This window comes from Aquila chrysaetos, chromosome Z (genome assembly GCF_900496995.4).
Source record: "Aquila chrysaetos chrysaetos chromosome Z, bAquChr1.4, whole genome shotgun sequence".
Lineage (NCBI taxonomy): Eukaryota > Metazoa > Chordata > Aves > Accipitriformes > Accipitridae > Aquila > Aquila chrysaetos.
Window position 1 is genome coordinate 25,275,511 of NC_044030.1, and position 26,540 is coordinate 25,302,050.

Below are 26,540 nucleotides of genomic sequence, written 5' to 3' on the forward strand. Positions count from 1 at the left end.
TACTTTTATCCAATGGTATATTTAGTATTTTTCTCATAGCAAACATATTTTTACTGAGCTCTTGAAGACTAATAATACAGGTAACAAACAAAAATAATAGCGTCATGGGTATTTTAATCCTAACGTAACTTGCTCCTGGGCAAAAGGCCAAAAGATGTGCTTCAGAGTATGTAATACTGCGCATTTCTTCTGCTGCCCATTGTTACTTAATAGTAGTACTGCACCATATATACTCTAGCTATAACTTGCCTTCTCCCTCCCCAAACACCTTTTACTAAAAACAAAATTCCACATGTATCTAAACCTATGCATCTAAGTCAATTTACATCAATAATTTAGAATGGAATGGTGAACCATGCAAACAAATTTTGCTAGGCATGGGGGAAGAGTCTTAATTAAAGCATCACGGCCCATATTTGCAAAGATTTATACACCTTGGGCACCCGCAGTGAGGTCCAACACGCTGCAGTTTGAGCTGAGCACCCTCAGGGGCAGGGCGGACAGGGACAGCGGCCCCTTATGGGCCCCGGGCCAGGCCAGACAGTGATTTAAAGCAGCAGAAACGAGGTATTCGCTGGAGCGCGTTGGTGGGAAGGTGGCGTCGATGGAGAAAACTTGGAGGAACGCTTTTGGTGGCCTCAAAGCTTGTGTTACCCAGACACTACAAAAACCAAAACGCAGTCCTGCACAGCTGCGAACAATCTGACACCTGTGGGCAGGAGCCCCCTCACTCTTCCCTACAAACTGTGACCAGAAAACCTTTTATCTCAGGCACTCAAAAATATATATATATTATACACATCATATTATATACACATATACATTACATGCTGAAATTTGTACACACAGCGCATTTAAATAAGGCACGTACACTGCAGATTGGGACACGCACAGGCACACAGTGTAGCTGTACGGCCACAGGCGCGGGGGGGGGGGTAGCCTGCGCCGGCCGGGGAGCCGTTACTGGCACCCCCGCAGCTCCCTGCCGGGCCGTTCCGAGGGGAGGCCGCCGGGGCCGCCTCTGCCGCCGGGGCCCCGCGGGGCCGATGCCCGCCGCCCTCGCCTCCCATCCCGGCCAGTGGCCGCCGCACGGCCGGGCGGGCGGGCGGACCCCAGGCGGCGGAGCACCGCCCCCTCGCCTCCCCCGCGGGAGGTCAGGGCGGCGGTAGCGGAAGCTTCTCCCTGCTGGCGCTGCGTCGCGTCCTGTCCTGTGCCTGGCCCCGCCACCTTCCGCTCCCGTCGGCAGCATGACAGCTCCTGCCTCCGCCTCCCGCAGGTGACACCCCGCGGGCTCTTCCGCCTCGTATATGGGCCACCTGCTCTCGAAGGAGGCTAGCAGTCTGAGCAGGGACCGTCGCTGCCGCCGGGGGAGGAAGGTGCCGCCGCCGCGCAGCCGGAGCTGCTTCCTGCGCGGGCCCTGCATGCTGTGCTTCATCGTGCACAGCGCCAGCCCGCCCGCTCCGGAGCAGCCTCTGCCCGCCCGCGACCCCCTGCCGCCGCCGCCCTACGCGGCCCTCGCCACCGCGGAGCAGCGCGCCGCCCGCCGCCTCCTCTGCCTGCCGCCCGCCGCCTGGGAGCCGCGGAGCCGTTGCCAGCGCCTCCTCCTCTCAGGCCTGCTGTCCTCGCCGGTGCGGGGCCTCCTGGGGCCGGCCAGGCCGCCCGGCGAGGTCGCCTCCGAGATGGTGTGTAAGCGCAAGGGAGCCGGCCTGCCCGCCTGCCCGCCCAGCAAGCAGCCGCGCTGCGCGGCCGCCGCCGCCGCGGAGCCCGAGGCCGGCTCCGCGGCGAGCGGTGGGGACGCGTCGGCCCGGGGCGCCGCCGCCGGGGACAGCGGCGGCGGGGGGCAGCCCGCCTCGCCGCCGCCGCCCCCCGCGCTGGAGGAGAAGGAGGAGGAGGAGAAAGAGAAGGAGAGGGGCGGCGAGGCAGGCTGCGAGGAGCCGCAGGAACACCCCGGCGACGGCTGCCGGGAGCCGCTGCTGGCGCTCACCCCAAACATTAACCATCTGCCGCCCTCCATCCTCCTCAAGGTGGGTCGGGACGGGAGGCCGCGGGGTGGGCCTGCCCCCGGGGGAACCGCGGGGGTGCCGAGGTCTCTGGGCGGGCTTGGTGGAATGTGGTAACCGGAGGCGGTGGGGCTGTGGCGGCCGGCCCTGCCCTAAGGGGTCTTGCCACCTCCGGCCCGGCCTGGGGCCGCGCGTCGTCTCCCGCGCCGCCACCTGCGCCGGCTGCCGGGCCTGGCGGTGCCGGGGGCGGGGGTGAAGCAGGGCGGCGCGCCGGGAGGTGCGGTGCCCCAGCCAGCGCAGGTGCGCGAACAGCCGACCTCAGTCTCCTTGTGTTTGGGAGATGAACGGGGTTGTAGATGTGTTTTTTGGTTTTGTTTCGGTAGGGATCTTTTACCTTTGTTCTGGTTTGTCGTTGTAAAAGGCCCTGTCAGTCGTTAGCGGGAGGTGAAGACCGACAAAACTAAAACTATTCTGGAAGCTGCCCTGTAAATATTTTGGCTCATAATGGTTAGCTTCGGAATGTGTCCCTCACAGATATCTTCTTATATCGCTGATGGAATACACAGCAAGGGGGACAATCACTGTATTTAGTGCTTCTGTGTAGGTCAGAACTACATAGATAAGTTTTCAGTGTTGATTGGGAAGAAAGTTTACCCTTCAATCCTTAACTAGACTTATGGATTGTGTTGGTGGTTTTGTGGGTTTTTTTTGGGGGGCTGGTGGCTTTTGGCTCTGTAGCATCCTAGTCCGTTATGGGACTTTTAACTTCAGATTTCTGACCAGGTGTCTTGTTAACTGGATTATACAGGTGCCTAAAGGCCTTCATATGCTGGGTTTTGATACAGATAGAATATCCCAACTATAATCCTTTCTCCAATTGTGCCATTTTATTATAAGGAGGTGAGAGACAAATAAAGAATCATAGAATGGTTTGGGTTGGAAGGGACCTTAAGCACGCAATGCAGAAGATTACAAAATCTTGTGCTATTTACCACTAAATTTTCAAAACTTTGTGCTATATATCAAAAATTTGTCCCTATTGCATTTTCACTGGTTTACTTCTGGAAAGCAGAAATAAATCTTCCTGTTATACCCGTTACCTCTTTGCAGTGCTGTTGTTTGATCAAAGAAGTTAACTGGTGTAAAATGGTCTGCAGACTGAGTGAACTTAGTAATGCTGATTCAAACGCTTCAGATTCCCTTTTGAACTGTATTAACAGGAACTAGGCGTGTAGAACATGGAAAGGAAGTTCTCTGCTGTGCTTGGTGCTTCTAAAACCTCTTAAGAGTACTGCACTAGCTTGTGAGCACTGGGGTCTCCTTAAAAAACTCACAGACAAATCGCAGAGGCATCAGATGAGAGTAGAGATCATGGAAACATGGCCTGTGATGGTAGTTGGAAGATTCTATTCAAACTGAATGACACTTCTGTTCAGAAAGAAGACTGAGATGCACTCTTTTGTTAGGAGAAAATTGATAAAAAGTTCGACTGCGTTCCTGTCCTTTGTCAAATAAAAAGAAATAATAAGCTTAATTTGATGTGAGGGAAATTTGGGTGAGACACTTGGAAAACGACTCAGTGTGAGAACATTTAAGTCTTGGCAAAGGTGGTTTCCTGTCTCTGGGGTTATGTGAGGAGTTAGGATTTTTATTTATTAATTCCCCTTTTAATAATAAGGAGGATGTCCTTATCAGGGATGTTCTAGGTGTGCTTGAACTTGCTTCAAAACAGAGAAGGAGCTAGAATAGATGACCTTTTTGATGTCTTCTTTCTTAGTTTGCTGCTGTTATTTTTATAAAGAATGAACACATGATGCTCTGCCTGCAGCAGAGACTCTGTCAGTTTTAGCTTAGAGCTAATGCAGTATGAAGGGAAGATAATGTGTGTGTATATGTGCATGTGTGTATATATGCATGTGTGTAATGTATTTAACTTAAGGTTTTCATAAATACGTTGTTATTATTTGAGGCACTACTGGCTTCTTTTCTTGCATCTTTACTCAACTTTTTTTACTTATTTTTCTCATTCTTCCCTTGCTGTAATAACTTACGTTTGCTTTTGTTGCTGTAGTAACTTACATGTTTGCTTTTGATAATGTTGATAGTAAATGCAGTGCTGCTAGCACAGTGATAGCAGCACTGCATTTAAGATTATCTGAGTGATATGAAGTGGGTTTGATAGACCAGAGCTAGACTTTTGGTGTTGTCTTCTTTTGAACGTTGGCATTTATTTTTAATAAACTTAAACCTGAAAAGACTGGATATACAGGTGTATTGGGTTTGTGTGGCAAGGTTTTGGTAGTGCGGGGGGCGTACAGGGGTGGCTTCTGTGAGAAGCTGCTAGAAGCTTCCCCTATGTCTGACAGAGCCAATACCAGCTGGCTCTAAGACAGACCTGCCACTGGCCAAGGCTGAGCCCATCAGCGACGGTGGTAGCGCCACTGGGGTAACAGATTTAAGAAGGGAAAAAAAGTTGCAGCGAGCACAGAAACGGCAGCTGGAGAGAGGAGTGAGAACATGTAAGAAAAACAACCCTGCAGACACCGAGGTCAGTGAAGAAGCGGGAGGAGGTGCTTCAGGTGCCGGAGCAGAGATTCCCCTGCAGCCTGTGGGGAAGACCATGGTGAGGCAGGCTGTCCCCCTGCAGCCCACGGAGCTCCGCGGTGGAGCAGACATCCACCTGCAACCCGTGGAGGACCCCACGCTGGAGCAGGTGGGTTCCCGAAGGAGGCCGTGACCCCATGGGAAGCCCATGCTGGAGCAGGCTCCCGGCAGGACCTGTGGCTCCATGGAGAGAGGAGCCCATGCTGGAGCAGGTTTTCTGGCAGGACTTGTGACCCTGCAGGGGACCCATGCTGGAGCAGTGTGCTCCTGAAGGGACTGCACGCTGTGGAAGGGACCCACGCTGGAGCAGTTCGTGAAGAGCTGCAGCCTGTGGGAAGGACCCACGCTGGAGAAGTTTGTGGAGGACTGTCTCCCGTGGGAGGGACCCCGCGCTGGAGCAGGGGAAGAGTGTGATGAGTCCTGCCCCTGAAGAGGATGAAGCGACAGAAACAACATGCGATGAACTGACTGTAACCCCCATTCCGCATCCCCCTGCGCTGCTGTGGGGAGGAGGTAGAGAATCTGGGAATGAAGCTTTGCCCAGGAAGAAGGGAGGAGTGGAGGGAAGGTGTTTTGAGATTTGGTTTCATTTCTCATTACCTTACTCTCGTTGATTGGCAATGAAGTAAGTTAGTTTTCCCCAAGTCAAGTCTGTTTTGCCCATGACAGTAATTGGTTGAGTGATCTCTCCCTGTCCCTATCTTGACCCACAAGCCCCTTGTTGTATTTTCTCTCCCCTGTCCAGCTGAGGAGGGGGAGTGATAGAACAGCTTTGGTAGGCACCTAGCATCCAGCCAGGGTTAACCCACCACAATGTGTTTATAGTTAAGCTGTAATTTTTTTTTTTTTTTTGGTCTAGTCAGGAGGCAGAGGCATCAAAATGCATCATTTGGATTGGACTTCATCCACAAGTTTATGGAGTCATTGTAATACCAGCTTTCTTTCCTTCTTACACTGGTGTTCCCATCAGTTTATCCTGTCTAGAGTTTGTGCCGAGCCTTACTTTCCCTTTGGAAAGGGTTTTGAAACTGTGGCTCATGCAGGGAGATAAATGATCTTTTATTTCAGTCTTAGTTATTCTGTAGAACTCCTCTTTCTCTAGCAATGGACAACACAGCAACATCTCTCTCTTCTGTGCCCCCCCAGCCCCCAGAAGCTCAGTGTCACCCTGTGATTGCAGTAGGGAAATGAACCAGCTTTAACTTTGCTGTGCTGTTGCTGAGCTTCTGGAAGTGCAGCTGAGGGGCAGAGCTGTGAAGGAAAGGTGTGCCAGTAGAGTAGTAACAAAAGCAAAGATAGTATATGGACATTATTTCAATGATAAAGTTCTGAAAGATGTCCTGATATATTTTGTCACTTGTTGCAGAATTATAAAAATAAGTATTTTGCTTTCTGCAGGTGCGTGTGTGTGAAAAGGTGGCTTTTGTTTAAGCACGTAGGTTTTCACATTATAAAATGAGTTATGTGGTGGAGGAGACAAATTTGGAATGAAACTTCTGCATTTCTTGAAGGCAGATAGGTGCCTTGACACTCACCACCTATGGCTGATAATACTTCTCCTAATGTTGTTTAGCTGTTGCTTGGCTTGCTGTACATCCCTGAAACTATGTATTATTGCATAGACAAAACTAATAGATTACAAGTTGTGCAGTGTTTGAATACAAAGTAAATGTAACTCTTGCTTTCATTTCCTATTCAGTCATTTGTTTCTTTTGCTCAGGGTGCCTGACCTGTGTTTGGTCTTTCACAGATTTTGGTATGTTTTAGTGTCTCTATTTTTAAACTTGTGGTGATTCAGAAGCAGCACTGGTGTCTCTTAGTGAGACACAATTGGATGTTGGGGAGTAAAACTTTATGAGCCCTTTCAAGTAAAGGTATCCTGCTTATTCATCAGAACCCTTTCTTTGCATCAGAAGGAAAGGTATGGTATCAGCATGTCCTGTCATTTCTTACAGACAGAAACTAAAGTTGTGTTTTGCATTACAGCTAAGGCAATCCATTAGCAAGTGGCCGGTTAAGGGCAGTGTCTGTCTCCCTTTTGTAACTTGTGGCTGCATGTTCCTGCTGCTAGCTTTGTACTCTGTAGAGTGACCGTGCAATTGCAGAGTGAGTTGATTCAGCTGGCCGACACCAGTCTAACATTGCAAAACTTTTTCTCAGCTTCCTGAAAAGACTTTCTCTGGGTTCATTCACTAAATCCAGTGCAAAAATTCCAGTAACTAGGAGCAGGGGACCAGTGAACTGTTCCTACTAATGGCAGTTTGCCATAAGAATCCTTGCTGTGATGTGAAATCACACTATCACTTTTCCTGCCTGACACATTTCTGTTGATCACAAGAGCATTTTTAGCTTGATTCCCTTTATAGGTTGTCGTGGTTTCAGCCCAGCCGGTAACAAAGGACCACGCAGCCCCTCGCTCACTCCTCCCGCCCCCTCCGGTGGGATAGCGGGGAGACGGAGGAGAGAAAAGAAAAAAAAACTGGAACCTCGAGGGTTGGGATAAGGGCAGTTTACTGGGACAACGCAAAAAAAGTTACAACAACAACGATGGTACTAATGAAAGAGTATACAGAAAAGAGTGATGCACAGTGCAACTGCTCACCACCCGGGACCCGACGCTCCGCCACTTCCCCCACCGAAAGTCGAGAGCAGGAGAGCCCTCCCCACTCCCCATGTATATGCTGAGCATGATGTCACATGGTATGGAATAGCTCCTTGGCTAGTTCAGGTCAGCTGCCCCGGCTATGCCCCCCCACCTCCCAGGTTCCTGTAAAAATTAACTCTATCCCAGCTGAACCCAGGACATTATCCACCCCTTATTCTATACCATTTACATCATGCCCAGATCTTACATTTTCCAATCAACCGCTACCACTTTCCTTGTCTTATATATAGATATATATGTATATGGACACCCCCCCCCACACACATACACACAGATACAAATAGTATTCCCTTAGTCAATGGGTTATCCCTCCAATGTGTCCATCAATTTTATTTAGTCCATGACTTTGAGGCTCCATCTGTTGTAACACTTCTTCAGGATAAGAGAGATGGTGTGAGGTGTTGGGTTGTTGTATGCTGTCTCTGGAACTTCTGGCTGGTACATTTGATGCAACCCACACCCTTGGTCTGCAGGTCGAAGAGGTTGATCTTGAGGAAATTGCTGGGCGCCAGTTCAAGTTCTATCACTGTTGTTCTTGGCTCAGTTTCAAAGTCCATTCTTCAGTCATTTGGGTAATTCTTACAGTAATACCCTTGATATGGCATATAGACACTATAGATACAATGACATACATTGGCAGGTTATTTAGCAGGTAAATATCATACAGCCTAGTTCACTGGCTATTCTCTCCCAAAATCAAATCTCCCTGAGGTACACATCGAACTTCCCCATCCTTCTGCATCACCCACCAGGTGTACCCAGGTCCCTGAGCAAAAACCACCCCTTGGATGGGTTTGTCTCTGCGTGAGGGAGGACTAACCCAGACTGTCTTTCCTAACATACTCCTCATGTGCACTACAGGAACTTTATCCCCTTCTACAGTATGTGGAAGTCTTGGTTGGGCGGGGCCCGCCCGATTGGTGGATCCTCTAGTATTAACTAACCAGGTGGCTTTTGTTAAATGTGTATCCCAACGTTTGAAAGTTCCACCCCCCATTGCTCTCAATGTAGTTTTCAGCAGTCCATTGTATCGTTCGATTTTTCCGGAGGCTGGTGCGTGATAAGGGATGTGATATACCCACTCAATGCCATGTTCTTTGGCCCAGGTGTCTATGAGGTTGTTTCGGAAGTGAGTCCCGTTGTCTGACTCGATTCTTTCTGGGGTACCGTGTTGCCATAAGACTTTCTCTTCAAGGCCCAGGATAGTGTTCTGGGCAGTGGCGTGGGACACAGGATATGTTTCCAGCCATCCAGTGGTTGCTTCCACCATTGTAAGCACATGGCACTTGCCTTGGCGGGTTCGTGGGAGTGTGATATAGTCAATCTGCCAGGCCTCCCACTGTTTATATTTCAGCCATCGCCCTCCATACGACAGGGGTTTCAGTTGCTTGGCTTGCTTAATTGCAGCACATGTTTCACATTCATGGATAACCTGTGCGATAGTGTCCATGGTTAAGTCCACCCCTCGATCGCGAGCCCATCTATATGTTGCATCTCTTCCCTGATGGCCCGAGGTATCATGGGCCCACTCAGCCATAAATAGCTCACCCCTACGTTGCCAGTCCAGGTCCACCTGAGACACTTCAATCTTGGCAGCCTGATCTACCTGCTGGTTGTTTTGATGTTCTTCAGTGGCCCGACTCTTGGGTACATGAGCATCTACGTGGCGTACTTTTACCACTAGCTTCTCTATCCGAACAGCAATATCTTGCCACAGTGCGGCAGCCCAGATGAGTTTACCTCTGCGCTGCCAATTGCTCTTCTTCCATTGCTGTAGCCACCCCCACAGGGCATTTGCCACCATCCATGAGTCGGTATAGAGATAGAGCACTGGCCACTTTTCTCTTTCAGCAATGTCTAACGCTAGCTGGATGGCTTTCACCTCTGCAAACTGACTCGATTCACCTTCTCCTTCAGCAGTTTCTGCGACTTGTCGTGTAGGACTCCATACAGCAGCCTTCCACCTCCGATGCTTTCCCACAATGCGACAGGACCCATCAGTGAACAGAGCATATTGCCTCTCGTTTTCTGGCAGTTTATTATACAGCGGGGCCTCTTCAGCCCGTGTCACCTCCTCCTCTGGCGACATTCCAAAATTTTTGCCTTCTGGCCAGTCCATGATCACTTCCACAATTCCTGGGCGACTGGGGTTTCCTATGCGAGCCCGTTGTGTGATCAGTGCGGCCCACTTACTCCACGTGGCATCAGTTGCATGATGTGTAGAGGAGACTTTCCCTTTGAACATCCAGCCCAGCACTGGCAGACGGGGTGCTAAGAGGAGCTGTGTTTCAGTACCAACCACTTCTGAGGCGGCTCGAACTCCTTCATATGCTGCCAATATCTCTTTTTCAGTTGGAGTATAGCGGGCCTCGGATCCTCTGTATCCCCGACTCCAAAACCCCAGGGGTCGGCCTCGGGTCTCCCCAGGTGCTTTCTGCCAGAGGCTCCAGGTAGGGCCATTCTCCCCAGCTGCAGTGTAGAGCACATTTATAACATCTTGTCCTGCCCGGACTGGCCCAAGAGCTACTGCATGAACAATCTCCCGCTTAATTTGTTCAAAAGCTTGTCGTTGCTCAGGCCCCCATTTAAAATCATTCTTCTTCCGGGTAACTTGGTGGAGAGGACTTACAATTTGACTGTAATTTGGAATATGCATTCTCCAAAAGCCCACAACACCTAAGAAAGCTTGTGTTTCCTTTTTATTAGTTGGTGGGGACATAGCTGCTATTTTGTTGATCACATCCATAGGGATCTGACGACGCCCGTCTTGCCATTTTACTCCTAAGAACTGGATCTCCTGTGCAGGTCCCTTGACCTTACTTTCTTTTATGGCAAAACCAGCTTTCAAAAGGATTTGGATTATTTTCTTCCCTTTCTCAAAGACTTCTTCTGCCGTGTTGCCCCATACAATGATGTCATCAATGTATTGCAGGTGCTCTGGAGCTTCACCTTTTTCCAGTGCAGCCTGGATCAGTCCATGGCAAATAGTGGGGCTGTGTTTCCACCCCTGGGGCAGTCGATTCCAGGTGTACTGGACACCCCTCCAAGTAAAGGCAAACTGTGGCCTGCACTCCGCTGCCAAAGGGATGGAAAAAAATGCATTAGCAATGTCAATTGTGGCATACCACTTAGCTGCCTTTGATTCCAGTTCATATTGAAGCTCTAACATATCTGGCACAGCAGCGCTCAGCGGTGGCGTGACTTCATTCAGGCCACGATAATCTACTGTTAGTCTCCATTCCCCATTAGATTTCCTTACGGGCCATATGGGACTATTAAAGGGTGAGTGAGTCTTGCTGATCACTCCTTGACTCTCCAATTGGCAAATCAGCTTATGGATGGGGATCAAGGAATCTCGGTTGGTGCGATATTGCCGCCGGTGCACCGTCGTGGTAGCAATTGGCACCTGTTGTTCTTCAACCTTCAGCAACCCCACAACCAAAGGGTCTTGAGAGAGACCAGGCAGGGTAGACAGCTGTTCAATCTCCTCCGTCTCCAATGCAGCTATACCAAAAGCCCAACGGTACCCTTTTGGGTCCTTGAAATATCCCCTCCTGAGATAATCTATACCAAGGATGCATGGGGCCTCTGGGCCAGTTGCAATGGGGTGTTTATGCCAGTCATTCCCGGTTAGACTCATTTCAGCTTCCAATACGGTTAGCTCTTGGGATCCCCCTGTCACACCAGAGATACAGATGGGTTCTGCCCCTTTATAACTTGATGGCATTAGGGTGCATTGTGCACCAGTGTCTACTAGAGCCTTATATTCCTGTGGGTCTGATGTGCCAGGCCATCGAATCCACACTGTCCAGTAGACTCGGTTGTCCCTCTCCTCCACCTGGCTGGAGGCAGGGCCCCTCTAATCCTGGTTAGAATATTCGTTACTCACTTTTCGCACACGTGAATCAGAAGTCCCTTCAAGAGGATCAGAAATGTGATCAGCCCATCTACTGCATCTGGGGGACTCCTCACAGGAAACTGGAGCAGCAGTTTTCCAAGAAGAATCCTCTTTTCTGGTTGCTTTTTCTCGCAACTCCCGTACCCGTGCATCCAGGACTGAGGTAGGTTTTCCATCCCACTTCCTCATGTCCTCTCCATGGTCACGCAGGTAAAACCACAGGTTAGGCCGTCGTGTGTACTTTCTCTCTCCTCTCTCTTGGGCAGAGGAATGCTTACTCCCAATATCTGCGATGCGGGCCTGTACAGGTGGGGAGGAAGACATATCCACTTTGAATTGCTGGAACTCTCGGGACAATTCCTCTACAGCCGAGACACAGGCCCGTAGGGAGGAAGAGAGACTTCCTTCGTATTGCCGGAGTTGGACAGCCAATTCATCCACCGTTTGTCCATGGCCTTCTTTCCAGGACATTACTGCCAATGAGTTGGCATAGGTTGGTGGTGCACTTCGTAGAAACTTCCGCCACATGGGTTGTGTGCATTGGACTTCATCTGGGTCTATGGGTGACTGCGCATTTTCTGGATCATTATAAATCACCTCCAGCACGGCTAATTCCCTCAGGTACTGGATACCTCTCTCCATGGTGGTCCACTTGCCTTGGTGACATGTAACTTCATCCTTGAAGGGGTATCTTTCCTTTACACCTAACAGAAGTCGCCTCCAGAGGCTGAGGACTTGTGTTTTTCTCCCAATCGCCTTGTCGATGCCCCCTTCCCTAGACAGAGATCCCAACTGCTTGGCTTCCTTACCCTCTAATTCCACACTACTAGCCCCATTATCCCAGCATCGGAGCAGCCAGGTAACAATGTGCTCACCTGGGTGGCGGCTAAAATCTTTTCGCATGTCACGCAACTCACTCAGGGATAGAGATCGGGTGATTATTTCAGGTTCTGCCTCTTCCTCCTGTTCTCGTGATGACCCTGGTTCATCTTCATCTCTCACTGAGCGAACTGATTTCTTTGTGTGTTTCTTTTTCTGTACAGGGGCGACTGATACTGGCACAGGTTGGTTCTCTGGTTTAGCTGCAGTATCTGTCACTGCGATTGGGGTAGCCGCGCTGCCTGTTGCCGGGGTTGGGGTAGCCACGGTGCCTGTTGCCGCGGTAGGGGTAGCCACGGTGCCTGCTGTCCTGTTTTCCATCTTTTCCCCCTTTTCTCCCTGAGGGTGCTGCCTAATATCAAGCAGTGTTTGGTAGATACTGGCCAGGGCCCAGCACAGTGCAGCGAGTTGTACGTCTTTGGAATAGCCACAGCATTTTTCTTTCAAATATTCTACCACTTCATGAGGGTTCTGTAGTTGTTCAGGAGTGAACTTCCAAGCCACTGGGGGTGAGAAGTTCTCTAGATACCTGCCCATATCCTCCCACATGCCGTGCCACCCATGAATATCCAGCTTTGGGGCAGATCTCTGGGTGGTACTCTTAAAGAGCCTTTTTGTAGCCCTAAACAAGACCTGAAACATATTCAGGAGGCATAGCACTAACAGCACAGTGGCTTGTGCATCCCAAGGATATTCAAAGTTCTCAAAAGCTGTTGTAATTAGTCGGAAGGAGAAAAGGGAGGCAAACGGACGGGGGGAAGTATCCCCCCCTAACTCCCCCATGGATTGGCTGTAATTACCAATAAAATCCGATAGAAGGTGCCCAAAGTATGGAAATGATATCACTGCCTCATACAGATACCAGCTTAATCTCATGACCAGTGATGTAATCATTTCACAAGTCGACATTGCCCAGTACAGCAAAATGATAATGCCAATCACTCTCCCAGAGGTGAGAAACGTAACTACAGGCAATACATAGAGCATATACGGACTTACAAAACGCCACCATGTAAACAAATTAATCAACATTGTGACTAACATCTATTTATCTAATATAAGGAATGCGTATGACAAATTTGTTTCAACACGCTCTAGCCAGATCTGTCGTTATCTCAACCCTTTGTGCCCCACGTTGGGCGCCAAAAAGGACTGTCGTGGTTTCAGCCCAGCCGGTAACAAAGGACCACGCAGCCGCTCGCTCACTCCTCCCGCCCCCTCCGGTGGGATAGCGGGGAGACGGAGGAGAGAAAAGAAAAAAAACCTGGAACCTCGAGGGTTGGGATAAGGGCAGTTTACTGGGACAACGCAAAAAAAGTTACAACAACAACGACGGTACTAATGAAAGAGTATACAGAAAAGAGTGATGCACAGTGCAACTGCTCACCACCCGGGACCCGACGCTCCGCCACTTCCCCCACCGAAAGTCGAGAGAGAGCAGGAGAGCCCTCCCCCCGGCCCACTCCCCATGTATATACTGAGCATGATGTCACATGGTATGGAATAGCTCCTTGGCTAGTTCAGGTCAGCTGCCCCGGCTATGCCCCCCCACCTCCCAGGTTCCTGTAAAAATTAACTCTATCCCAGCTGAACCCAGGACATCCTGGTAGTAGGAACTCAAGTTTCATACTGCTTTTAGTAACTTAGAATTGCTGAGAATCATCAGACTGTCATCTCTTTCTAATGCTTAGAATTACTCTTTGGCAGTAGGAATGTCAGATGCCAAATTACCATTTACTAATTAGTGCTTTTTCCCTTCTTGAGTGGGGGTGATGGTATTTTTTGGGTGCTGATCACAGCCACCTCCTTGCTCTGTGCATGGATTCACCAGTACAAGAACTGCAGGGGTGAAGCAGGCACAGATTGTTTCATCTGCACTTCTGTCTGCCTGTGTTCAAGTGATTCCCTAATAAGAAACATCCATTGGCTCTGGTAATGGTCAAGCAAAGGCCTGCAGGAAAACAGGGTTCACGCACAATCTTTCAGCACTGCGAGGAGTCTTACATAAGAGATTGTGAATTTTTCATAGCTAGAAGATGATGATGATGGGAGTGATAAATCTTGCAAGCATTTACAGAAGGTGGTGAACTTGGGTTGTTTTTAATTTTTTTCTTTTCCTTATAATATTTTGCAGATATTTTAGGAAGTCAACCAACTCCCCTTCGCCAAGGGGTCTTACAGGGTTATACATATTTAAAACTGATAAGCTAAGCCATCTACTATAACAAGGGGACAGTAATGGTTGTTATTGTTGACAGTTGATTGTCTAGTCTGTTCTAGAGACCACCCAGTGATGCAAATTCTGTAAGTTACCAGGTATTATTTTCCAATGCTTCATTATCCTTAGTTTAGAAGCCTAACAATTTTTGAGACTAATTGTCCTACCCACCACAAAGAAGATGAAAGTATTGTTCTCTCTAGTTTGTTTACTCCCTTTGCTGTCGCTTTTCCTTGGTTAAACAGTCCTAGTCTTTTCTTGGAATTTTTTCATATTTTCTAGACCTTAGTGCTTTCCTATGGACACTGTCCAATATCTTCAGATTTTCTTGAGAACGTTGCCTGAGATTGGCTATCATGCTTCTGCTTAGTACTTGATGTCCTCATCAGTTGAGTGGGAGGACTGTTTCATGTTTTGCAGTCTGTATTCCTGTGTAGATATCTTAATGCCATGATTGCCTTTTTTCATTATAGGATGACATGTAGACTGAAGTTCACTTGTTACAGGGTACCTTCGTATGTAACTCTTGACAGACCTTTTTATGTTTATTAAGAAACAACAGTACTTCTGAGGAAGGGCTGAATATAATAAATGTAACAACAATTTATGAGCCTGCCATAAAGTTACAGTTTATTCTTTTTTGCAGGCTGCTGTAGTGCTCAAAACCTTGGAGTATAAAATGCTAATTCTGTGCTTAAGTTTCCTTGTATGACACTGATTTGCTCTGCTGATCTGCTTCACCATCCCATGCCCCTTCCCACAAGACTGATGTTTTTGTACCTTTATGACTCTTCTTTTCAATTCAGTTAGGAAAGAGAAGGAAAGGTTTTTCTACCTGAATCAGAATGGGAATGAAAACACCTTTTAAATGGCTTGCAAATAACATTGTGCTAGTATTTGTATTTGTAATTCTTCAGGTATCCCATCTCAGAAGCACATTTGAAATTTGGTCTAAGAAATGAGTGCTTAAGTAGGATACATTCTACTGTTGGTTGTGCTAATGTGACTTACTAATATTGTCAGCTGTTGTGGGATGTAGGTTTTTTTGTTATTGTCCTTGACTAATCAAGTTGGGGGCAAGTTCTAGAACTGTGTGTTGCAATGCACACTAATACTTTTCTGTCTTTTACAAGAAGGGTTAGTAGTAAAATATTTCTGTCTTAAAATATGATTACTTCTGACAAATAATATTTCCTTCTGTTTCTTTACAGATATTTTCCAATTTATCCCTGAATGAGCGTTGCCTTTCAGTGTCATTAGTCTGTAAATATTGGCGTGAACTCTGTTTAGACTTTCAGTTTTGGAAGCAACTGGATCTCAGTAGTCGTCAACAGGTACGAAGGTGTCACTGTGGAAAAATTATGTTTTGATGACTTAGAACTTGTTCTCAGAACTTGTACTCTTGAGCAAAGGTAAACAAAAGAAACCCATAAAATGGTGATGTCTGTGCTTTCAGGGATTTTTCTACTAGAGACTAAAAATATCTGGACCCTTAGATTAACTCCTTTAAATGTAGCTTCTTTTGCCTAAGATCATTTGTTAAACAGTGTGAGGACAAGGGCTGTTTGAAAGGGATTGTGGGTTCCTTGTCTCAGGTCTGTACCAGGTAGTGGTATCTTCATTCATAAGAACTGTCAGATCTCATATTAATCGAAAGATGTACATGAGCTTTTCTGAGGATGCTCTAGTTTTGAAGAATGATCACCTAACTGGTGCTTGCTTTGTTTGTTTCAACAAATTTTCTTTAATTTTTCTTCAACTCATGTGGCTCCTACTGATCAGAAGACAGATTGTGTCTTTCTAGGCCTTTAGCCAATCCTAGAATTAAATATGTCTGGGATTCATGGATTTCATTTAGTGAGATCCTTACAGGGTCTAGCCTTAGATTGTTCTGGGTAACTTTCCTCCTTGGAAAACTTTTCTAAGGATGCCCATGTTGTTTGGCCCTTGAGGGGGGCCAAACCCCTTGAGGTTTCTTGTTACTTAGTTACTTTCAGAGGTTTATAAAACAGTTTCTTGAGAGTTTCATGAAAATATAAGGGTGCAGGGGAACAAGTATTGGAGGGTCCCATTTGAAGAAGCAGCAATGTGAACTCATCTATGTTGGATGTAAAGAATGTACATGGGATATTATTTTCAGATCACCAATTCATTAGAAAGCATGCAAGTTGTCTTGCTTCTAGAGTTACTAGTTAACATATTTCTGAACCACTGTTATATAGCAGATTGTCTGATTTTTCTCAAGTGACTCCACACTCAGACCAGAGGTCCATCTTTTTGCTCTGTAGGTACTATGTGTCAAATAAGTCTTTCTTCTTCACTGTCTTGAGGTGTAGCCTTATTTCTACTACAAAGGTGTTTAATGGTTTTGCCTGTTGGGTATGCTGGGGTCTCACTAAAGTTTCTCAGTTGTGGCATTGCCCTAAGAAAACTATCTTGCCAATTTTTAATTGAGTTCCTAAACCAGTATTAAGCACAAATGTTATCCTTCTCCGTGTGTGGGGAGTGTTTGGTGGTTTTGGGGTTTTTTTGGTTATTCTTGGGGTTGTGTTCTTTTTTTGGAGGGGTTGTTTGTTTAGGTGTTTGTGGCTTTTGGTGGTTTGAGTTTTTTGTCGTGTCCCCCCCCTGCCCCAATTTGTCATGTTTTCTAGCTAACAGCTCCCTGATGAAATAGCAAGAAAAAAGATTAGAGTTGCTACTAATGGAAAAGAGATTGAATGCAATTTGTTTCTCAACTGTGTAAGAGAAAAACAAAAGGGATTTGTGTTGCTCTCTTGCCCTCTTCAGGCTTAAAGCTAAATCACATGTATGCTAAGTGATGGATAAGTATTCCTGAACGGTTTTGTTAGAAACCTCAGGTCACCTCAGGTTTTTCGAAACTGAACTTTTAAAGTGAGGGAGTCCTGTGCATTGTGTCTTACCTGCTTTGGGGTTTTTTTTTTGTTTTGTTTTAAGTTATCTTGAGCATGAAGAATATCTTATGTTTCTTACCTGCTTTGTAGGACTGGCTTTTAAAATTACTGACATGTTAGCTAACTACAATGTGTACAGGTACAAAGTGGATAGAATCTTTTTTTCTTCAAAGGAGCTCTGGGAAAATAGTGCAAATATCTGATTTAATGGTCTTTCATAGACTAACACTTAAAAACAGGATACTTGCATATTTTAAAACTGAGCAAATAACAGGGGGAAACTTTTGGTTTTTATTTAGCTTTATGGTGTTCTTTCCTTCTCATCCCTTTTGTTCACTGCTACCATAGGTGACTGTTTTCTGTTGTTAAGAGGCCCATTGTTACCTGCATCACTGTACTATTTGTCTGCTGGCACCTGGTTTTGGATGATTACCAAAGCCTAAGTAAAGAGCTGTTGCATTTCAGAGACATATAAACCCTTTACTTCTCTGTAAATGCTACCTTAGGTACATAAGTAGAGTGCTGCTGTAGAAGGGCCAGCAAATCCTTTTCTTCTAAAGGATGAAGAATTCTTTGTCTAAAAGAGGACCATTAACTGTTATTCTCTCCGAGTGCTGGAGCAGAATTCTTTAAAGGTAACTGTGAAACTGATTATAGCAGTACGCTTTTATCTTGGAAAACAAATCTTTTCATTCTCCCAATACCTTATGGAAATGTATCTTGCAAATAGTAGTTCTTGTGTTAATGAAATTAAAGATGTTTATGAAAAAAGTTAAATTTGAATATTTGGATTTTCTTCGCAGGTCACTGATGAGCTGTTGGAAAAGATAGCATCAAGAAGCCAGAATGTTACTGAAATCAATATTTCTGATTGTCGCAATGTATCTGATAAAGGAGTATGCATATTAGCAATTAAATGTCCTGGGCTCCTAAGGTATACTGCCTACAGGTGTAAACAGCTTTCTGACATCTCTATTATTGCAGTTGCCTCTCAGTGTCCTCTTCTTCAGAAAGTGCATGTAGGCAATCAAGACAGACTCACTGATGAAGGCCTAAAGCAGGTAACCATCCATTCCACAAATTTCTTTTGTAAATTTAATATCTTTCAACTTCTTACCAAGTGCAAAAAGGGACACAGAAGAAGGTACCCTCTTCTAGGATTTAATTAAAATCAGATGACCTCTACTATTTAAAAAATTGGTTTATGGACATATTTTTTTGGTGCAGTAAATGCTGTTCTCTAGAGACTGCACACACTTTTTTTTTTTTTTTTAAAATATCCAGGGATTATATGATCCCTTTTATAATGAAATCTCCGGTTCAACATCCTGTACTTCACCTCTGGCTGATTAAGTTTTCCTGAGCTTGTTGCTATTTGGAACCAGTGTTTAAATAACTCTTTTTTGCATCATGAAGGCTGAAGGTGACTGAGAACTTTATTTGCTAGGCACGCAGGAAGGTTTCGTCAACTCTCTCTCTTGTGTTAAAAGGAGCATTTAGGGTAAGCTGTGAAGTAGTTATGTTAAATCAATATGCTGTCAATGGTTTAGCATACAGGCATTGTTAGCTACTTATATATATATGCTCGATAAATAACTTGGTTCTTATGTGCTGCTCGTAGCTCCATTTTGTTGACTGTAGTTAGCAACTTCATTTTGTCATGTATGTAATTATAATCTTTGTGTTACAAAACCTGTAAAGAAAGATAATTTTTAAGGCGGGGGGGGGGTGTGTAGAAGCAGAAAGAAATCTTAACTCCCAACTCTCCAGTTCAGTCAAATCCTGTTGTTTTTTTCCTTTATTCTTAAATACTTGCTTTGATTCCATTAATTGCAGCTGGGTTCAAAATGCAGAGAATTGAAAGACATTCATTTTGGGCAGTGTTACAAGATCTCAGATGAAGGAATGATCTTTATAGCTAAAGGCTGTGAGAAGTTGCAAAGAATATACATGCAAGAAAACAAATTAGTAAGTACATGTCATGATTTTCTTTTTCCACAGTGTTTTCATTGGGAGAGCTTTCTCTTGCTTTTTATCTGTTTAAAACTTCCTTCTGAATAGCTGCTTTTTGTCAGTGAATTGCTTAAAAATGTTCTCTAGCTGTGAAAACTTAGGTTCTACAGAGATAGCTCAGATGACTCAAAGTACAAGTTAAGCTAATGCTATTCCAAATACATATTAACTTTTGGTTTCAACATGACATTCCAGGACTAATTGTTCAGGAGATGCCTAATTCGTGTAGGAAATGCTTAGTCTGTATGGAATGTTTCTTTTGTTTATACCAGTACATTTTTCTACAGTAAAAAGTACAAACTTACCTAAACTAAAAGATTTTTGGAGGTAGGGTTCTTGATTACAAATAATACACTCTGATAATCTTTTCTTTAAATATGTCACTTTCTCATCAGGATGCAGTTGAGAAAAGAGTGTGGCTGTGCTAGTAGAAGGAAATTGCTGAGGAGTAATGAAACTATCTTGTGTCCTAATTATAAACAGTCTTTGAAATCATGGTTTCTAATGTTGAAAGCCAGTATCTACTAGATAGTATAGTAAAGCACTGGCTTTAATTTTTTTGTTTTTTCTTGCAAGTAAGTAGAAAAATCTGCTTGCAGTTGAATTCTTAACTATCAGGTAATGTCAGGGTAATAACCTTTAGTTTGAAAACTGCTGAACTGGAACAAATAAATTACGTTTGTGAGAAAACAGCATACTTGTACTCAGAGTCATTTGATATTTGGCTTCAAACAGACGAACAGATACTAATGCCTAAGATGGTTCATTCGAGAATGTTTTCTACTTTAAAAAAAAAAAAAAAAAAAAAAGCCATTTATTGGTTTTGATCAGAATTCTGGGAAGTTGAAAAATAGATCATGACCAAAACTGAGATCTCAAGACAATTCAAATGCAGAAAAATAGTGTGTCCCCTTCTCCCATATCAAAACAAAATCTGGAGTACAGTCAAAATTAGTCCTTGTAATATTTATCTTAAGACAAGAAAATCTGTTAATTAAAAAAAAAAAAAGAGAATTGAAAGTCCCAAGAAGCCTTGAAGGAAAGCATACTCATGCAAAAATTAACTGGAGGGAAGTAGGGAAATTCAAAGCATTATTTATCTTTGAATGAAAGAGGAAAAAACTTGTTGCGAATATTCAAGGTTTCCATAATTGTATGTGAAAGATTACTTAATTGTACATAAAAATTATTGTATGTATAAATGCCTACATAAGTTCATGATCATTGGAAAATATGTGGTTAAGGTGTTAATTTGACCTTCCTTACAAATCTGTCTTACACTTCTTGCCATTGATGTTTTTATTCTCTTTATAGTCTGAAACATAACCTAAGAAGCTGACATTATAATTGTTAGCACTTAAAAGTTCTGTGTTTTTTTTATCTGAAATGTCATCGAAGTTCTCAGTTGAAATGGGCGATAGGAAGTCTCTTCTTGGTTTTAAGGCAATCAGGAAAGATGTTTTTCACTTGCACTTTATTTGGTTGCCTCCGTTACTGGAAATGTAACATTGATTCTTCATTGGAAATAAGACAAAAATCTGTACTCTCAAATAGGAAACTTCTTTTAATGATTTTGTCACTTCTGAAAATTTCTCAAGTGACTTATCAAAACTAAGGTTTTGCACAATTTTTCATGAATGTAGGTTTTTTTAATGTCTAGTTTTATTTAAAGCTGCTGCCCAATCTTAATTTTTCAGGAAGAAATAAACTTGTGGCAAACTTGGTTTAGCTTTGTAAAGTCCAAATTCAGGTCCTTAAATCTTGGTCTAGAAATGTAAACATGAAATAAATTATAAAGTTATTATGAACTCCAGGGTGTTGAATCTTTAGAATAAAATAACACTTGAATGATTCCACTAGATGATGCTGCAGAAACTGATGTGCTTTTCCCTTGCTAGGGGCAAGAGACTTTCAAATCTTGCTGGAAGTGTAATTGTGTGTGATGAACCAAGAGAGCTTGTAAGAAGTTCTCATGCAGTTGCAAAATAAAAATTTTTACCTTCCAAAATAACAATAATAAAAGATAGGAATTGTTTAATGCCACAGAGTTACCTTAAAAGGGAGTAATGGTTGGTGCCAAATGATAATCCACTGTTTGGTTTGTCAAATTCTGTGGGTTACTTTTGTTTTTAAGACTGCCTCCTAAAATAAAACTACTGCTAATATTTACTGTGGCACATCTTACTTCCTACTCTTTTGGTGAAGCAGGTAGTTTGGGGAAATGTGTGTGTGTTTTTTTTCAAAATAACCAAGTATTCTTTCTCTGAAATCAAAATACTGTATGGCAAGAAAAGTGTACTTGACATATGAGGGCTTGATTTCTGTATTTGAAGTTCATAGATTAGATTGTCAGTCTGCTATAGGAAGAAGACTCCTTTCTTCCCCGCCCCCCCCCCCCCCCAACATCTTCTGTAGCTTTCATGTAAATACTGTACATTGAGTCTGTGTGTTTTGTATTTTCTTGTTTCTTCCTTTTTCAGAGATGCTCAAAATCACGTGAATCTTACAGGCAATTTCTATTACTTTCAAAATGTGTTGTCCATTATAGATGGTACATGGAGGCTGGGTTTTCGTGTAGGCTTGTCTCAGACTAATGGATTTTATACTTCAAAAATACATCTGTACAGAGGCAACCAGCAACTAAATAATGCCTTTGTGAGTGTTACTTTACAGTGAAATGTGCATCAGGCAACACAGTTCAGTTGCTTCATCTGTTGCTAAGTAACTTCATTATCAGACTGCTGAGCAGAAACAGAGAAAGAATTTATGTTCTGATTGTTTAATATACTAGGCATTTCACAGAAAAATAGACCCTCTTCTTTCTTTGAAATGCTGATTGTGTCATGGTAATAAGTGAAAGCTGCAAATAATAAATGGGTGCAAAGGATGTGTGAAGAAAAAGTTAATGTTGCAAGGCTAACTTAACAGTACAAGGTTGTTGTTTGCATAACTGTTTATGATTTTTACCTCTTCAAAATATGTTTATTTTTCCTCTGTCGTTTGAATGGAAGAGTAATTATATGTAAAGCCTCTTTTCTGAAGCATACTGGTCAAATTGGGAACCAAGTGGGGAAAAAAAAAAAAATTTGTAGGAGTTGCAAAGTGTGCCAGTATGCTGGTTTGTCTTTCCTTATCTGTCCCCAAGCAGTCTGATACAAACAATCTCACAGAAATTCAGTGTAAGTGGAAGAACAGATTACAACTCTGTCCAGACAAAACTAAGAAATTTCCTAGCTTCTTGGTTGAGTTTAGCTGGAGTTTTATTTTATGGTCATGGCTGGAATTGAATGCTATGAGTATAACTTTCATGTTTGCCTCCTATGAATGATTAATGTGAATGTGGCTGACGGAAGATGAATTGGTTGATTTCATTGTTAACTTTCTACCAACCCCTTTTTTTTGTCCTTCCACCCCAGATAGACAGTACGTAGCTTAAGCTGCAAAATCAGAGAACTCTTCCACACTAATATGCAGTACTCACTGAGACATGGGGTAGGGCTGTACTTAACCTGAGCTGTCAAAGAAAATTAACACTTTGCATTGCAGCCTTCACTAGAAGAATGGAGCCCTAAGAGATTTTAAAGGTTTTGTGACTTCTTCGTAGAGAGATGCAGAACAAGTTTGTGACTATAGTATACCCAAAGGGAAGGATTGTTGCCAGAAGCAATTTTGTACAGGCAGTGTGTAAACTCTCCATTTCCTCATTATGAATAGGGTAGACCTAGATTTGGGAGTTCATTTTAGAGCTGGGAAAAACCTTCTCCACTTATCAGTGTGTAAAATCAACATAGCTTTCTTTTTCATTGTCTTTCCTTATCTTAGTGACTTAATGGCTAACATTATAATACAATGGTTGCTGAAACTTAACAGGCGGGAGTTATAGATTTGTGCCTCCCTATTTCACCCAGTGTCTGTGTTTTTTCATGGTGAGTTAGATGTGGATGAGGAGAAGGAGCTTCTAAAGATGAAGGGAGATGAAGTTTTAGATCCTATAACAGGATGACAGCATTCCTACCTCTATACTTTCTTCCCTTCTTCTCTTCTCTCTTTTCCAAGCTTGTTTAGGGGTAGATGAGAAATACTGCTGCACCTAAGCTACTACAGTTGGTTGGAGTGCTGACAGCATTTCTCCCTTTCCAATAAAATGATCTTGTGAAGTAGGTGACTTAAAGATAAATAATTTGTTTGATGGTTTCCAGATACGTTCATGAAGATGGTTATGGTCTAACTTGACCACCTTTCTACTTCCTTGTTTGTCTTTTGACTCTATCCAGGAACAGTATTTGCTGTGAGTGGAGGACATTTCAAGATAACCAAATTTTGGCCCAATTGGCAGTGTGTTTGATAATCTTTTTTTCATGCTTGATGTGTGAGAACATTTTTATAGCAAATACTTTACAGATAGTTATTTAATGATGGTTTTAAAGATGAGTGTTCTGTTAGTGTAGTGCCCACCTTTGCAGTTTGTTGCAGATAATGCAGAGTAGAAATTCCTGTTAACTGTGATGCTATGTTTGATAGAAACTATAATACTTAAGATATGTGAATAATATACTTTTTTAGTTTCAGTAAAAAAGAATTAAGATAGACTAGAACAAACATTTTAGTTTTATGTCACATAATTAAATACTTATACACTTTTAAAGTATTGACTGGAATCAATGTACAAAAATTTATAGAACAAAATAAACTTAATTTTCATGTTTTCTGAATAATCACAGCATAGCGTAATCTGATTTATTTATGCTTATCTGTTTTACTGAGATTCCCCAACACATCCCTCCTATTTTTGACTTTGGGAAGCAGTTCTCTTTTTCTTCTTCATACATGTCAGCTACAAACCACTTACTTCAGCAGTGTGCCCTCTGCATGACACAGGGTAAATGTGGAGAGGAGGGAGTACTTTGCCTTGAGTTTAGTCCAGGCAAATAGTTTGAGCAGAAAAGTCAGTGTTATGAGGTATTTATAAGCTGCACATCAACTGATGATATGAACTACTGAAGTTTAGAATACATAGAAATACCTTACTTTTTCACTGGTAACAAGTAAATGAAAGAGACTTTTGGGGAAGAAGATTCCTAAAGAATGTGATTTCTCTGCCCTTCACCCCCTCCCCTCAACATATTCCATATACTTTTAAAATTTTTTACACATAATTACTTAAAACTGTTCTTCTGCTTGGGGAAATTTCAGAAGAAGGATCATTTTCCCATGCTTCTTCGTGAATACTTTCCTAAAATACTTTCTAACTAGCTTTTTTTATTTTTTGGAGGTTGTGAGAAGAACTGTAGTTGTTCCAGACTTTTCCCCTTCAATTATTCTTTTTTACTTTTATAAAAAACTCATGTTTTCCAGGAAAGTGCTGCTGGTTTTCTTTGTAGACAGAGAATACACATATAGGACTAGCTACTTGCTAAACATGTGCATACATATTAAGGATGATGCCAATACCGAGATTGATTTCTCTACTGTATATCATAGCTTTGGACAATGATGCTTCATCTTCTGTCAAGTATTAGATTAGAGCTTTCTAAAGCAAAAACTTACAGATTACATTGTGGGTAGTGTTCAGTAGTAACGATAAAGTCCCTCTTGTATTTTAGTTTGTCAGACATGTTACATATGCACCAAAAACTACTAATGTACCGTAAAGATAATGTTCAGTGCTTTAAAAATGCATTGAATAGCCATACTGAAACTAAGCTGAGATATGGGAAAACATGCTTTCATAAGAACTGTTTGAGACACCTGTTCAGTATTAATAATCCTCATCAGAAAATTAGTCTTTCAATAAGCCCTTCTGAAACATTCACTTTGTTTTTACAACAAAATAAAATGGTTCTATCATTTGTTTGGAAATCTAACTGATACAACATTGTTTCTCAGAGTTTGATAATTTTTTTTGCTCTTTTGTTTGTAACTGTTGCATTTTGACTTGGGCAGTTTCTGTAATACTGTTCTTAAGGTAAAACATTCATGGTGAGTTTGATGTTAATAGAAGAAAAAAACCTGAAGATTTTGTGCTCGTGCATAAATATGTATTTGCTCTAAAGGCATTTCAACTTGTGCAGGTGTCAGACTTATTTTCTATATAAATGTTTCTGAAAATAATCTGGCAATAAATATAATACTTTGTTGTCACCCTTAGGTGGCGGTATTGACTTTGTAGTGGTAACAGGTCTTCGAGTCCTTGCTATAGGGAATTACCAATACACAGCAGATAACTTCTGAATATTGTGCTGGTTCCACAGATCCTGTTTTCTCTTCGGTTCAGCTGCCAGGATCGCTGTCTAAGTAGTTCTTAAATGTCTTAGACTGTTAGCATAACAAAGCCTCCTCAACTAAATAGTGTTTGACTCTTGCAGTGTAGTTATGTGTATTACTGAAGCATTAGAAGAGGTTTGCTTTGTGTAGTTCATTAAATATTAGCAAAGAGGAAGGAGAAAACTGATAGAATTTGGGATATTGTGGGATATTTTGTATTCCTTTAAAATAGAATGAGTTTGAAGAACATACGATGGAAATGCATATATCTTGGAATGGGTTGCCCAGAGAGGTGGTAGATGCCTCATTCCTGGAAACGTTGAAGGTCAGGTTGGATGGAGCTCTGAGCAACCTGATCTGGTTGAAGATGTCCCTGCTTATTGCAGGGGGCTTGGACTAGTTGGCCTTTTAAGGTCCCTTCCAACCCAAACCATTCTATGATCTATACTATATATACTGAGTATAAAGTGAATGATGTGAAACTAACTGCTACTGGAGATCCTGAGCGAAACCTTGGAGAAAACCAACTATTGTTGCTTGGTTTGCTTTTTACCCATTCCTCGATAAGACCACCTTCTGCAACATTTAACACAGTTTTGAACTCGTGGCTTCTTAAAGGCCAAGAATGCGTTTTCTGGGCATGTGTACTTAGGTATACAACACAGGAAACTTTGCTTTTTAAAGCAAATTATTTTGTGTGCACCCTTGTTTAATAGTGTGGATCTTCTTAATTACTAAATTCATTTTATTTTTTAATAATGTAAAACAAAAGTACTTCAAGTGTCTCACTCTTCAGTTATATTTCAATGGTATGTGTCAGAGAGGCAAACTAATTTTGATTAAGCCCTTGGTATCAGATAGACTAGGAACCCCTTAAAGCAACAATTTTCAGCTTAATACTTAACACCACATTTTGGGTTTTAAATGCAGTACCTTAAGTTACACTGAAAGTATTTTTCTATGGTCTGTTGTTCAAAAGACATCTTATCTCTGCAGGAGGAGATTTTAGTAAAGAGTTGCAAGGTGTGGGTTTTTGATTTTTTTTCTTGTTTTTTTTTTTAACCTTTGCTAATGCTTTCATCTTTTT

At 43.1% G+C, this 26,540-nt stretch overlaps 1 protein-coding gene across 3 annotated transcripts in view; it reads left to right on the top strand.

The window, feature by feature from the left end:
* The first annotated feature begins 1,119 nt into the window (after positions 1-1,119).
* FBXL17 (F-box and leucine rich repeat protein 17) overlaps positions 1,120-26,540 on the top strand; it is a 291,827-nt gene continuing 266,406 nt past the window's right edge. For 2 of the 3 annotated variants that reach the window (XM_041120781.1, XM_030004066.2), the window contains exons 1-4: positions 1,120-2,024; positions 15,476-15,598; positions 17,980-18,237; positions 19,013-19,144. In XM_041120781.1, coding sequence (XP_040976715.1) covers positions 1,308-2,024; positions 15,476-15,598; positions 17,980-18,237; positions 19,013-19,144 — 1,230 coding nt within the window. In that variant the 5' untranslated portion in view covers positions 1,120-1,307. The remainder of the gene's footprint in view (positions 2,025-15,475; positions 15,599-17,979; positions 18,238-19,012; positions 19,145-26,540) is intronic. The other variant, XM_030004065.1, reaches the window with a different exon arrangement.